Source organism: Chrysochloris asiatica, unplaced genomic scaffold (assembly GCF_000296735.1).
Source record: "Chrysochloris asiatica unplaced genomic scaffold, ChrAsi1.0 scaffold00014, whole genome shotgun sequence".
Classification (NCBI taxonomy): Eukaryota; Metazoa; Chordata; class Mammalia; order Afrosoricida; family Chrysochloridae; genus Chrysochloris; species Chrysochloris asiatica.
In genome coordinates this window covers 6,209,039-6,224,795 of record NW_006408532.1, presented here as the reverse complement: position 1 = coordinate 6,224,795, position 15,757 = coordinate 6,209,039, and the positions used below count along the sequence as shown (strand labels likewise).

Below are 15,757 nucleotides of genomic sequence, written 5' to 3'. Positions count from 1 at the left end.
TTACTCTCCAATATGGAGTCTCTGATGTCTGATGAAAGCTGAGCTACACCTGAAGGCCTTCCCACACATACTACATTCATAGGATTTCATACCAGTGTGAATTCTTTGGTGCTGACTAAGGGATGAACTCTGGTTAAATGCTTTCCCACACTCATTACATTCATAAGGTTTTTCTCCAGTGTGGATAATATGATGTCGAATAAGGGCTAAACTATAACTGAAGAATTTCCCACATTCATTACATTTATATGGTTTTTCTCCAGTATGAGTTTTTTGATGGATTATGAGATTTGTACTTTGGCTGAAGGCCTTCCCACACTCACTGCACTTGTAGGGTTTCTCTCCAGTGTGAGTCCTCTGATGGTTTATAAGGTTTGCACTCTGGCTAAAGGCCTTCCCACATGCATTACATTTGTAGGGTTTCTCTCCTGTATGAATCCTCTGGTGCTGAATAAATGCTGCACAGTAACTGAAGGCCTTCTCACACTCACTGCATTTATATGGCTTTTCCCCAGTGTGAGTCCTTTGATGGTTTGTAAGATTGGCACTGTGACGGAAGGCCTTTCCACAGTCACTGCATTCGTAGGGTTTCTCTCCAGTGTGCATTCTTTGATGCTGACCAAGGGCTGAACAGTCACTGAAAGCCTTTCCACACTCATTGCACTGGTAGGGCTTTTCTCCAGTGTGAGTTCGCTGGTGTTTTGTGAGGTTTGCATTCTGACTGAAAGCTCTCCCACATTCCCTACACTTAAAAGGTTTCTCTCCAGTGTGAATCCTTTGATGCTGAATAAGAGATGAACTCTGGCTGAAGGCTTTTCCACATTCATTGCACTCATAGGGCTTTTCCCCAGTGTGGCTCTTCTGTTGTTGAGAAAGGGATGAACAGTAATTGAAGGCTTTACCACATACATTGCATATGTATGGTTTTGCTCTGTGAGGCTTAATTATATCTGAATTATTGAACCTCTTTGGGTGTGTTTCACATTTATGGGATCTCACTTCTGTTGGAACTCTGTTGTGGAGAAAGGACTGGTCTCAGATTGATACTCTTCTCCAATTCACTCTTTTTATGGCCTGACTCTCCAGCAGGGATCTCCACACTAGAGTCTTGAAGTGATTCTTCAGAAATGGCTTGCTCTGGTTGGTGGTGACTTGTTAGATAAAACATTCCAGTCTAAAAAGAACAACAGTTGGTCACACACTTTTATAGACAAGTTTGATGATTCATATAAGTTGCATTCCATATTTTTCTATTCTAGGAAAGAATGAACAAAATTCACTAGTTGTCAGAATGTATCTGTTTAGCCCTTAACTAAACTGCAGAGGAAGTTTACCCTAATCTTCCTGTAGCTCAGATATGTAACACCCCTTTTCTATTTCTAAGGAAATTCCGAGGGCACTTCACAACAACAATAACCTGTTCTTGGAAGAGTAATCTTACACTCTTTCCTGGGAACCATCCCATCAAAACTCTGGTTCTCATTAGTGTCGTTTGGACAATGACTTAAAAAGACTGATAGCTTAACTTAGTTAAAATGTTAAAGTAATAGTGTCTGTTGTGATTGTAGGCATTGGGACAACAATATTAAAGGGGCAGTCTGGTGGTAATATTATCAACCAAGCTTTTAAAATGTTGACTTCAGAATTCCAGTTATAAGATGTATAGATTTGGGTGATCATCTATCACTGTAAATGCTTAAATGTTGATTGACAGTGGCTATAGTATAGCCATTTAAAGGACATTATTTAGCAAGTATAAGCCATACTTTATCACATTTGAAGTTTGAATGCTATAATTTGTTTAAAAGATTTTTTTAAACGACTGGAAAGACAGACAATGAAAACATTAGTTGTATACCTACTGTTCATGTATTTGTATTTGTCTTTCTACACAGAATCTCCACATGGGCTCTCCCTAGGTTCAAATCTCAGCTCTCTCTCTCTTACCTTGAACAATTTATTTCTTCTTATGCCTCAGATTTTTCATGTATGAAACAGAGGTATTTCAGTAGCTCCCTCACTGTAATTGTGGAGATGAGGTAGGACCCAGAACCAGTTCTGATGCATAATAAATGTACGTGATTTTTGGAAATCCCTTAGTGTGCAAATGGTCAGCAGCTAACCAAAAGGATGGAGGTTTAACTTGACCCAGCAGTTCCTAGAAAGACTTGGGAGATTTTGCTGAAAAAAACAAAACAAAACAAAAAAACCCACTGAAGACCTTATGAAGCACAGTTCTAGTATGACTGACACATGGGGCTACCATGAGTTGGAGGCAACAGCGACTGGTACTGGTATTATTTTGATCCTTCTTTGTAAACCATCCTACAGAACTATGCAGATACATACTAATGCTTGATCCACTTAGGTAACAATCTATGTAACCTGGTATTTGATCATATATGACTTAAAATATATCCAAAGTAGAGCTATTGATTTCTCCCATTAAGTCAGCATCATTGTCAGTCCTTCCCATTTACCCAACTGCTCAGGCCAAAAAAATTAGGGATATTCCTAATGACTCTTTCCTACATACATTCAATTTATTATTACGAATACCTATTTATTGGCTTTAACACCAAAGTATATCCTGAATCTCTCTTCTTACCAATCATTTCTTACTAGAATGTCTATAACACCTTCCTAACTGACCTTCCTGAGAATCTATTCTCCATATGTCTGCTGAGTTCTCTTTAAAACAAAAACCAAATATTGCCCTTTCCCTGATTTAAAACTTCTTACTGTCCTATGTGAATGAAATGTAAACACCTACCATGATCCATAAAAGGAAATCTGGTAGCATAGTGATTATGAATCGGGCTGAGAACGTTAAGGTCAGCAGTTCAAAATTAACAGTTGCTCTGCAGGAGAAAGATGAGGCTTTCTACTCCCAAAAGATTTACAACTTTGGAAACCCTGTACAGGGTCACTATGAGTCAGAACTGACTCCATGGCACATAACAACCACCGTGATCCATAATGTTCTATATGATCAGTCAGTCCCTGCCTTCCATTCTCCCCCTTGGTCACATGAGTCACAGAGGTTTCCTGATCCTAACAATCCAAACTAATTCTCACCCATACTGTGGTTCAGAATGTCCCCCCTGCCCCAAATCTTCTTTCAGATCTCAGGTTTTATCTAAAATAGCCCCCATCTCCCCCTCCCTACATCTCTGTTCCATTATTCAGCTTTGTGCCCTGAGTTATCCTGCTTTCTTTTCTTCACAGCATTCATCATTACCTGCTCTTGGTGTGCTATATATATGGGAGCAGAAAGTATCTTTCTTCCATGGAATGGCTAGTGGATTTGAACTGCTGATCTTGTACTATGCTACCAGGTCTCCTTCATTACTATTTAAAATTATTTAATTTAGTCTTTTGTTTTTTAAATGTTCTTAACTAGGATCTAATCAGGAATTACTTTATTCAGTTGTAACAAAAACAACACCAGGCATCAGGCATGTACCAAATGCTTAATGTTTTTGTGTTGACTGAAACATTCAAACAGACCAGCTGGGCCTGGTAAAATGTCAGCATCCCTGACAGAACTTCCCAAGTAAGCACTGAGGCAAAAGTTACACTTTAAAGGGCTGGGTCTGTCACTGGGTGGGATGTGAAGGGGGGTGAGGCCACAGAGGACCCTGAAACCAGCCCATGGAGGAGCAATGACCCCCAGGACATTTCTGGGTCTTTAAGCAGAAGCAGTAAATTACTCTAATAACCAGATTTACTTTAAAAGTTACCGTAACCTACTTCTCTTCACTATCATAAACAAGAAGTTGGTAAGCTTTTTTCCTGTAGATATTATATGTGTCTCATGCATTTATATGGCACACTAATTCTACTTCCCTACACTAATGCTTCAGAGCACAGTTTCCCAACTTCTGTTTCTAATAATGTGATTTAAACCTTTAGAGGCAACCTTTTTAGGATCTTGAACAACCCCCCTGTGCAACTTCCTCAGAAAAATGCAGTTACTCCCCTAGTTGCAAAATATATCTAATTTATGAGGTTTCACACAGGCCCTGTCATGCTGGAGAGGAAGTGGTGCTTGAGAGAAGGAAGTTTCTGAAAGACTAGTGAAGTTCCTTGTAAAAAGCAGTTTTTCAAAAGGGTAAGTGCCACCAGAGTTGAAGTGGGCCTGAGCTAACACCTCATAGGTTGCTTAGAGGTTTGAAAAAGAAAAAAAAATGGAAAGGAGAACCATGCAGAAAATCAGCCACAGACTCTGTTCTAATTAATTCTATCAGCAATAGTAATAGTAATAACTTAAGAAATAAAGCTCTAATATTTTTAGGAAAATATAAAAAAGTGGTTTAAACTGATGCTTTCTCAAGACATCAAAGTTCAGGGGAGGAACTACTGAGTCCCCAATAGGGGTCACACAAAAGCTCTGAGATATGAAGCTGTGAACCTTAGATGAAACTTTGGTTTCCATTCCTTTTGTTTTTCTTGAGCTTTTAGTATTAGCCATTTAGAAAGTTCTGGCAAGACCATGCAAAGAGAGAAAGGGTGCAGAATCCAGTTAAAAACCAGATAAGCTGAGGAGGGTGTATGGGAAGACTAGGAATGGTGCAGCCAACAAAACGTTGAAAATAGAAATAGAAATGCCATAAGATCTTACAATCCCTCTACTAGGTACAGACACACAGCCACAAACAACTGAGAGCGGTGACATGACTCAACATGTACCCCCATGTTCACTGTCACAACAGCAAAAAGAAAAACCCAGCACCTAAATACTCATCAGAATGACTAACCAATGTTGAAGATAATGAACCTGCAAAAAATACCTCATAACATGAATGAACTTGGTGGACTTTTATGGTGAATTAAATTAGCCAAACAAAGGGCAAATATATAAGACCACTGTTGTACAAAGTTCAGAAAAGGTTTTTGTGCTAAAAGAAACATTCTATGATGGTTACCATGGGTGGGAAGGAAGGGAATATTATTCACTGGGTAGAATAGACACAAGTTAAATTATGCGATGGGACAGACAATATACAACATGACAGGTTGGCAGATGAAAGATGAATAAAGTGAAGAGAAGTACTAAGTTAACTGTTAACTGAAGAGAAGTACTAAGTTAACTGTTAACTAAGTGATTTGTTGAATTTTGGATCCTCACTCAATGCACAATAATTAAAAAGATAAGGTGGTATCTTATTACAGCTGGAGATGTGGCCACAGAAAGGTACCTAAGCTCTCCAAAGAGGTGAACCAATGCAGGGGATGTGTTCTAGAGGTCAGCGACATCACATGTGTCCACAGACACCTCCCACCCTGGGAGACACACTTTGGAATCACTTGGAATTTAAAATCTTAAATCACCACCTTTTGAATGTGAGGCTTAACCTTTCCCAGCTTTAATTTCTAGACCTGTAAAAGGATACTGGTAACACCAACTTCATAGAGTTTATCAAATGTACTAGCGTGTGCTTCAAAAACGCTTGCTTTTTTGACACATTAGCTTAGTCTTTGCTCACTTACCTCCACAGGTACTTATTAAGCCTTCTTCCAGCGTCCATGGTTCTTCTCTCTGTTCCAACTGGGAGTTCAAACCAGGCTGGGAGACTGGAAGCCCTATTAAAGAGGAAAAAATGGATCTTAAGAGAGTTGTACTATGTATAAATAAAATGTTACATGCCGTTGAGTTAGTTCTGACTTGGTGACCCTGTATAGCAGGGTCAGATCTCTTTCATGCAAAGTTCCATAAAAAATTTTAAAAATGAGCCTGCTATATATTTGGTCCAACAATTCACTAATGTGATAGAACTGCAGTTGCCTTGGTAGGGCCAGAGCAAATGATTTCATGGGCCTATACAGCTTGTGGGTTGGAAACTTCCACCCCTGCTCTACACATACAGGGTTTCAGAGGAATGCTTACCATGCAGCACCTTACCAGGGCTCCAACAGCCGCCCAAAACTCAGAGTGGATGCAGGCACCCTCTATGTCATTCATTTAAATCATTATGCACTTATTTGGTACCACACACTAGGGGATACAGCAATATATAGGGCTGATAAGTGATTCCTAGGTCTTGGGAAGACATTTCTAAATGGAGTTAACCTAAGAAGCTGGAAGCCTACTGAGCCTGGAGGAACTGATAGGGATATCTCTACTGTGAAATTAGATAATGGGGCTGATGCTGCCTCAGGAAGAGCAAAATGAAACTGCCTATGGGCCAGGTGGGATCGCAGACCTTTCCTTAGGGAACAAAGGTGCATCAGTCAATTAGAGCTCGCTAAGCTTTTTGGTGTGGTGCTGTGGATTAATGCAAAGTTGAAGGTAGAGTTTTGGAAAAGTGCCAGATTTTCAGAATTGAGTAAGGTAGCAATAAACATTCTGAATCTTTAAAAACATTTCCTTACCCAGTAGGACCAGGTCCCTGGATATTTCCTCCTTATATCTGTCCTTTGGGGTAGGGGATTGGGTGTCTCCATCCCTCTTGAGTTGGGATCATGCTGCTGGAGGACATGGATCCCTGAAACAAGAAGCACATGTAGCTCAGCTAGTGGCCTTAGATCAGGGATAAATTTGAGGGGACTAGGGTCATTTTGAGGGAGATGGATGGCAGGTCTAGGGCTCTGATAGTGATCTTTTACACATATATAAGCAGCAAATATGAAAAATTATTGGGCAGAAACCCATGTGCTTCAGAGTTTAAGAGCCAACAGGAGGGGGTAAAAATTGCCTAATCATGTAAATGCACATAAAGGAATATGAAAATTTCAGAACCTTTAATAGACTCCTATGAACTCAGTTATATTGTGTACATTAAGAGCCAGGAATAAGCAACCAACTGGAATAATAGAAGAGGGATTTAAAAAGTGTGTGGAAACATTTTGTTTTCCACAGCCTTTTTGAAGCCCCTTTAGTGTGTCCAGGGAAGAGAGGGTGGGTAACTGGGAAAGCTTACAGAAAGCAATCACTGAGCTGACCCTGAGGGACCAAAGGAAGGCTGTCCAAGGTGGGGAGGCACCATGAACAAAAGCACCAAGTCAAGAAAGCCCTTACTGAAGGTGGTCTGGGCTGAGGGGATGAAGGATGAGGGAGTGGAAGGCCTAGGAATCCTGGCTGAGGTCAGAATGTAAGAAGCCTCAAATGCTAAGTGCTCTACATTACCTCACTAATGGAAAGGGCAATATGCAAGAGGGAGGTTGGCAGAAGACTGATGAATAGAGGTAAATAGTGATACAACCTTAGAACAACAGTGTTCTGTGCGCAGAGACAGGATGGATGAGAATGGGAGAAAGAGTGGGATAAATACTATCAAACATCTTAAGACAATGAGTTGCTAGGCCTGGGGACCCAGAACCATAGTCTTGGACACCATGGTCATTTGGCATAACACAGTCCACAGACAATGTTCTACATCCTACTTTGGTGAGTAGCAGCTGGGATCTTGTAAGCTAATGAATGGCTGTGGGTTAATGTGCCAGAATGAAAGCCATTTGAATTGCAAGGTCGGCGGGTCAAGCTCATCAGTGGTTCCTCAGAAACCCTATATAGGGTCATTATGGGTCAGAACTGACTCAGTGACACAACATTGGTCTTTTTCTATGTGTAAAAGAGTGATGAGAACTGAAGATGCTTGGAATCAACAAACTAATGGAACATATGGACTTAAGTCTCAATGACTCAGACCAGGAAAACTAGAAGATGCTTGGGTACTGCTACCACCAGGAACAAGACTTGAAAAAGGAAGTTACAAAACAGGGCAAACCTAGTTGGGGAAAATAAATGTTACCTCTGTGATTAAGGTGGTTTCCCCTTTGTGTTCTATATTTTACAAGTTTTCTTTAGCGGACATGAATTATACTTTTATAAAAGGTGGAAGCGCCAGTGGAACACTGAAGGAAAAGAAAGAAACCAGCTAGGCATAAATGCCAGCAGTTTACTGTGCCAATAGCTCTCACATTTTCATTACGAAGAGGAGGTTTAAAGGGCATATGCAATGGGATTCAAAAAGCTTGTGGAAAGATGGAGTGAAGAGAATGAAATTTTTCCACGAACTTTTTGCAGGTTCAAAGACACAGGCAGACTATATTTACAAATGACTAAGAAAGGAGCTACATTTTTGTGATCAAGGGCTGAAAGCCCATGAAAATGTTTCAGTTCTGCTAACTAAAAAAAAAAAACAAACTCAGGTCTAGTAAAGAAGCGTCAGAGTTTAATGGACTGAATTGTCCTGCATCCGCCACTTACTAGCAGTGTGCCCCTTAGCAGATCACACAGCCTCTGTAAAGCTCATTTGTAAAGACAGGTAACAGGTCCTTGTAGATATGTGTGAAGATTAAAAGAATGCAGGTAAAGCAGATGGTCCATAAATACGCAGTTTACAAAAATTACCTATAATCTGTAATAATAGTTCTTTGGAGATGCTTAACCAAAAGAAGAGATAACGTCCAAGAGGGATTCATCCCAGAAATGCTAAATTGGTTCAATATAAATCAGTATAATAAAGGGAAAACAACCACATAGTCATCTCAACAGATGAGAAAAAGCACTTGACAAAATCTAACATCCTTTCATATAATGCCTCAAGAAGTTAAACATGGAATTACCAATGTTAAGCGCTGTCTAGTCAGTTCTGACTCATAATGACTATATGATACAGTTTCTGAGGGTTTAAATCTTTGCAGGAACAGAAAGTCTCATCTTTTTCCTGTGGAGCAGCTGGTGGGCTCAAACCTCGTGGTTCTATTTCTAGGTATATACTCAAGAAAAGGAGTCCTGGTGTGGCACTGTAGGATAAGCAATGGACTGCAAAGTCAGTGATTCAAACTCAATAGCTGTTCCTTGGAAACCCTACATAGGTTCGCTATGAATCACATCTGACTTGATGGCATTTACCAACTCAGGAAAAATGACATGTCCACACAACATAACAGTATTATTCAGAAGAGCTAAAAAGTGGAAGCAACTCAAATGCCAGTCAACTGAGGAATAGATAAACAAGATGAGTCCTATCCATACAATGAAATATTCAGCCATTAAAATGAATGAAGGCCACATATTCTATGATTCTAATTTGTATGACAGGTCCAGGAATATACAAATCAATCCAAGACAAAAAGTGGTTGTCAGGCTGGGATGAAAGAATGAGATGCAATTATAATGGATACATGGCATTTAAAGAGTGGTGATAACTGCAGTTTAGTGATGATACTAAAAACCACTGAGGTGTATGCTTTAAAAAGGTGAAGGCAATGGTGAAGAAATTATATCTCAATAGTAATAACAAATCATAGAGGTAATAATCCTCAGAAACAGCTCGGGGATAAAACGTAAACACCTCTGGGAACTGGGTCTTAGGACATACTTTATGTTATGTTACTATTGTACCTAATTACTGAAACAATAGAGCTACTTGAAAACTCAGAATTTCCCACAGCTATCACAGCTCCCCTGGCTTTGAGGCAGATAGGGCAGCAACAAGTCTCACAGATGGTGTTTATTGTGTGATTACAGTCCACAGGCTTAAAGTAATTAACTTAACGATGTACCTCAAGAACCCTGGTACCAATGTGACTGATTTGCAGCCTCCTTATTCTAGCTATGGCTCTGGTAGCTGCGAGACGCAAGGTCAGCAGTTCGAAACTGCCAGCGGTTCCGCAGGAGAAAGATGAGGCGGTCTGCTTCCGTAAAGATTTACAGCCTTGGAAACCCTGTGTAGGGTCACTATGAGTCGGAACCGACTCCACGGCACATAACAAACTGATACATAGTTTCGTTATTCTAACTATGTAAACTGATTTGTAGCCTTGTTGCCCTGACCTGTTAGCTGTTATCTAGTCTCCCTCTTAGCGAACTAACTTGCTACTTTTGCTTCTGTACTCCCTGCTTCAGCAAATTCCTTTAGATCAGCCCCTAGACCCTGAGCCAGAAATGTAGCCTATATAAACTAGCAGCCAGCTCCTTGCGACACGGCAGACTTAGAAGAAGCTATTGTCTCCCTGCCGTCCGGCTATAGCTGTCTGTTGTGCCAATAAAATTCTGGAAATAGGACATTATAGTGGTCATCATCCTTCTTTGGGACTTGAACCCGTAACAATTACAATGTATCTTATTGTTATTTTGTTGCTGTCAAGTGCCGTAGTCGATTCCGACCCACAGCGATCCTGTATAGGATTTCCAAGGAGCAGCTGGTGAGCTTAAACCACCGAACTTGTGGAAATCATAACCACCCAACCTGCTTTCCATGATCTCTGGGGAAGACAACACCAAATGCTGGATGTGAAACTGCCTTTCAAGAATGACAGAATAACAAATACAGACTTCATGATCAGTGAGGACGGCACTGGCCTCGGATGAAGAGTATAAACACATTTGTTTTCTGTAACGGCGTTCAAGGTGCTTTCACTTTATCTGATATCTACAATCCTTAGTGATTACAACGGTAATTGATTGTCTTTTCCTTCAGGACGAAACTTGAGAGAATGAGCGGGTACCTGGTAGATTACGACTCCCCTGAAGCTTCCCAGGTTTCAGTCTGACGACTGAACCCGCCCTCAAACTCCCGAGGAACTCATGGACTCCTGTCGCGGGCTTCCAAGCATCCCTAGCTGCTTCCAGTGCTGGAGGGGAGAAACAACAGAGGCGACTTGGGCACCTCATTTTCCTTCCCAGGGCCCACTCTCCCTACTCTCGAATGTCATCCTTCCGTCAGGCAGATCAGGATATGGGGAAGGACATTCCAGGCCTGACGCCTTGAAAATTTTTGGCCCTAAAATTAGCTTTTTTTTTTAAAAGGTTAACCCCAACCATGTGTGTCTGAGTTACACAGCAGTATTAATGAACAAGTCTGAACAAGAAGCCTGATCGCCTGCAAACCGCTCCACCACGCCTCACCTCCCGCCACCAGCATTTAGGACCCACCTCGTGCTACCGCCTCCCAGCAGACGTCTGGGCGTCACCGTCGCTCCACAGCAGCTCCAGCCTCGACTCTAGGTCTGCTCCTCCTGGACGCTTCTTCCTTCCCCGCCTCTCCCCTCGGAGGCCCGCTCTGTGCTGGCGGTACTGGACCCTGGGAGCTCTAGCAGCCTTTCACTCCGTCTCCCCAGTCACAGCCAGACGTCGATTGGGGAGCCCGTGGTGCAACCACCGACTAGGCATAAGCAGAACCCCAGGTGCAAAAGCCGTTGCCGGGCTTCCAAAGAAAGTGACCGGTAACAAGCGATGTTCAGAAACTGCAAGACATTCTCTCGCGCCAAAGAGGGCGCGCCTTGAAAAGCAGTATTTCCGGTCATGCGCACGTGCCTCATCGCAGCCTCGCAGAACTCCATTTCCCAGAAGTCTCTGCCAGGCTTAGTTCCTCGTCAAAGCTTTTTTTCTGTCCCAACGGTTTGTGATCCGCACACCCTTTTGGGCGATACTTCGTATAGAGACTTCCTCCTGTTCTTTTTTCCCTCCAGAACCTATTTACGATAATGCTTCGTTGCAGATATATTCTAGGTACACCGGAATGTGATGGCTAGAGCCCCTGCAACAGGAAGCGACTGTGCCGCGCCGGATCCTGGGAATAGTGTTTTTTTTTTTTTGTACTCCAAGAGCGCAGTCTCAAACCTATATTGGACCTGGTGGGCTAATTAGTTGGTGTTGCCCATCCGGTATGTTGCAGGGATCTTTTGGTTTTGTGGCTGTGGTCAGTCCGTGAGGTAGTAAGACACTGATCATTGCTGATAAAAGTTGTGTTATGGGTTTGTTTGTATCCCCCCAAAAGATTTTTAGGAGTCCTGGTGTGTCGCTGTACTGCAAAGTTGGCTTGAACCTCAAGGTTAGCGGTTCAAGCTCACTAGCTGCTGCTGCTTCTCTCATACTTCAGACATATTACTAGGAGGGACCAGTCCCTGGAGAAGTATATCATGCTTGGTAACATGGAGGATCAGTGAAAAAGAGGAAGACCTGAATGAGATGGATTGATACAGAGGCAGCAGCAATGGGCTCGAGAGTAACAATTGTGAGGATGGCGCAGGGACTAGGCAGTGTTTCATTCCGTTGTGCATAGGTTCGTTATGAGTTGAAACTGACTCGATTGAACCTAACAACAAACAATCCTGGCAGACACAAGAACTGAGGCAGTGTAACAAGGCCAGCTGATGCTAATCCCATAATGACTACAAGGTGGTAGCAAAGAGTTTCTGGCTTTAGCCCAGGGCTTTGAAACCTGACAAGATCCCTAAAATCACGTGGGAATCTTGTTAAAATATAGCTTCTGTATATCTGGAATGGAAAAGCAAATTCTCAGCAGGGGAGCAAACCAGAATGAGCCAGTTTGAAGACTTGTGAAGTGCTCTAGTCGGTTCTGACCCATAGCGACCCTGTATAGGGTTTCCAAGGAGCGGCTGGTGAGTTTGAACTGCCAGTCTTGCGGTTCAAACTGACTGCAGTCTAGTGCATTAACCCACAGCGCCACACCAGGACTCCAGTTTGAAGTCTCAGTCTCTTTAAAAATAAATAAATGTTTCTTTTATGTATATTTCATTGGTATTCTATTTAAAAGACACTTTCTGCCCTTGGCTCCAAGCTGTTTGCCCAGCTCCTCCTCTCTTTGCAACCTGAAGATTATTATTGTCGCCATAAGGCTCCTGCTACTTGGGAGCTATCCTCAGGGTCGGAGAGAAATGGTCCCCAGGACAGTCAAAGAGGAGGGTGAGAAAGAATAATGGGCGATGCTACCAGTACTGCAGGCAGCTCAGAGTGATGCATTTCCTTCTTCTAGACTCACAGACTTTTCTTCATCTAACATCTGCCTTAGTCTTGAGATGACACATGAAGCAGCAGTTTCACTCTCCAGCAGTTGCAATTTTACTCATGGCCACTGGGAGGCACACCTCCCCTTAGGCTGCACACTGATTCACCTGGAAGTTACAGGGGACAGCAGCGTGCAAGAAAGGGAAACAGGAGGGTAGGGCAAGTAAGCGGGTCAGATTTCTCTTTTGGGCAGAGTAAAGCACAGCTTCTGTTGCACCTGCCTCTGGTTTGAGCCTGATGGTGCAGGGCTGGGCTCCTGGACAGACAGAACTGTCAGCTGGAACTGGCTCTTGCCCTAAGCAAGTTTTAAGAACCTGTTGCTGGTTAGCAGAGGAAAGATGAAGTAAGTGAGAGACACAGGAAGGAATGCAATGTTAAAGCGAATAGAGGTAAATACTGTTAACTAATGGTACTTGGAAGGGACTTCCATCTTATAATGAAGCAAAGTGTATGACTTGCCGAATATAAAACTGATGTTCTGCTCTGTAAACCTTCCCTCAATTTCCAATAATAAAAAAACTCTGTTCACGTTGAATCAATTCCGACTCACAGCGAGCCTAGAGGACAAAGTAGAACGACCCTACAGGGTTTCCTAGACTGTAAAATTAATGGAAGCAGGCAGCCACATCTTTCTCCGGCAGAATGGCTGGTGGGCTCATACTGTCAACGTTTCGGTTACCAGTTGAGCACTTAACCACTGCATTAATACCGAGAGCAAAGCTACTATCATGGAATCAATTCCAACTCATAGCAACTACATAGAACAGAGTAGAGCTAACTGTCTCATAGGGCTTCCAAGCCTGCAGTCTTTACGGAAGCAGACTACCACATCTTTCTCCCAGGGTGTGGACTGGTGGGTTTGAACATACATATATATACACACACACACACACACACACGCAAAATGTGTATGTATATAGAATCCTGGTGTGGCGCTGTAGGATAAGCATTGGACTACAAAGTCAGTTTGAACTGCAAGGTTGGAGTTTCAAACTCACCAACTGCTCCTTGGAAATCCTATACAGGGTCTCTATGAGTCAGAAATGACTCAGCCCTTAACAACAATGCTATTGTTGTATTGTTGTTAGGTCTTGTCAAGTAGGTGCTGACTCACAGAGACCCTGTGAGCAACAGAACCAAACACTGTCCAGTCCTGCACCATCCTCACAACTGTTAACGTTTGAGCTCATTGCTGCTACTGTGTCAATTCATCTCATCTGGGGTCTTCCTCTTTTTCTTAGACCCTCCACTTTACAAGCATGCTATTCTTCTCCAGGGTCCCTCCTGATAACATGTCTGAAGTATGAGAGACAAAGTCTTGCCATCCTGGCTTCTAAGGAGTATTCTTACTGCACTTCTCCAACACAGATTTGTTCTTCTGACCGTCCATGGTACTTTTAATATTCTTCTCCAACACCATAATTCAAGTGCATTGGTTCCTCTATGGTCTCCTTTATTCACTGTCAGACTTTCACATGCTCATGATGCTACTGAAAATACCATGACTTGGGTCAGGCACACCTTAGCCCTCAAACTGGTATCTTTGCTCTTTAACACTTTAAACAGTTTTGCAGCAGATTTGCCTAATGCAATATGTCATTTGATTTACTGACTGCTGCTTCCATGAATGTTGATTGTGAATCCATACAAAATGAAGTCTTTGACAATTACAATCTTTTCTCCAATTATTATGATGTTATTTATTGCTCCAGTTGTGAGGATTTTGTTTTCTTTACATTGAGATGCAATCCATATTGAAGAGAAGTGTAGTCTTTGATCTTCATCAGTATTTCAAGTCCTCTTCACTTTGAGCAAGCAAGGTGTGTCATCTGCATATGGCAGGTTGTTGATGAGCCTTCCTCCAATCCTGATGCCACGTCCTACATATAATCCAGCTTCTTGGATTATTTGCTCAGCATACAGATTGAATTACTAAAGTGTAAGGATACAACCCTGGCACACACACTTTTCCTCATTTTAATCCATTTAGTGTCTCCTTTTGTTCTAACACTGCCACTTGATCTATATACAGGTTTCTCATGAGGACAGTTAATTGCTCTGGAGTAGCCATTATTCACAATATTATCCATAGTTTGTCATGATCCACACAGTTGAAACCCTTTGCATAGTAAATAAAGCACAAGTAAAAATCTTTATGGTATTCTCTGCTTTCAGCCAAGATCCATTTGTTGTCAACAATGTCCTAGTTCCATGTCCTCTTCTGAATCCGGCTTGAATTTCTGGCAGTTCCCGGTCGATGTACTGTTGCAACCCTTTTTGTATCATCATCAGCAAAACCTTACTTGCGTGTGATATTAATGATATTGTTCGATGATTTCCATATTCCATTGGGTCACCTTTCTTTGGAGTGGGATTTTTTCCAATTGGATGGTCAAGTAGCTGCTGTCTTCCATATTTCTTGGCATAGATGAATGAGTGCCTCCAGTGCTGCATCAGTTTGTTGAAAGAGTTCAATTTGCATTCTATCAATTCCTGGAGCCATGTTTTTCACCAATGCCTTCAGTACAACTTTTATTTCTTCCTTCAATACCATTGGTTCATGATCATATGGTGGTGGTGGTGATGTGCTGTGGAGTCAGTTCCAACTCATAGCAACCCAGTACAAGGTTTTCGAGGCTGTAAAATCTTTACGGGCGCAGAAAGCCTCATCTTTCTCCCACGGAACAGGTGGTAGTTTCGAACTGCTGATCTTGCGGTTCGCAGCCCGATTTGTAACCACTACGCTACCGGAGCTCCTTACTCCTCTTGAAGTGGTTAAAATAAATTAACCATTTATTTTTGGTACAGTGACTCTGTGTCTTTCTTCCATCTTACTTTGGTGCTTTCTGCATCATTCAATATTTTGCCCGTTGAGTCTTTCTTTCTTTTTTAATTTAAGGTTTTTTTGTGTATTGTGTGAAAGTTTACAGGGCACATCATCAGTTTCACATTCAATAATTCATATAGCTTGTTTCATTACATTGGTTTTAATCCCCT

At 42.0% G+C, this 15,757-nt stretch overlaps 1 protein-coding gene across 1 annotated transcript; it reads right to left on the bottom strand.

The window, feature by feature from the left end:
* Positions 1-11,271, bottom strand: ZNF79 (zinc finger protein 79). The gene is made up of 2 exons (XM_006834972.1): positions 11,132-11,271; positions 1-931 (listed from the first exon to the last, which is right to left on the bottom strand). The coding sequence occupies exons 1-2, from the start codon at positions 11,269-11,271 to the stop codon at positions 1-3; spliced, it is 1,071 nt and encodes a 356-aa protein (XP_006835035.1).
* Between the last annotated feature and the right edge of the window lie 4,486 nt (positions 11,272-15,757).

What these genes read in the sequence shown, in the direction of transcription:
- ZNF79 (XM_006834972.1), bottom strand. Translation starts at nt 11,271, where the DNA reads ATGAGGCACGTGCGCATGACCGGAAATACTGCTTTTCAAGGCGCGCCC. An exon ending in CAACGGCTTTTGCACCTGGG is followed by an intron (nt 932 to 11,131) that starts GTTCTGCTTATG and finishes TAAGCCTCACAG; the next exon opens with AGCAAAACCATACATATGCA.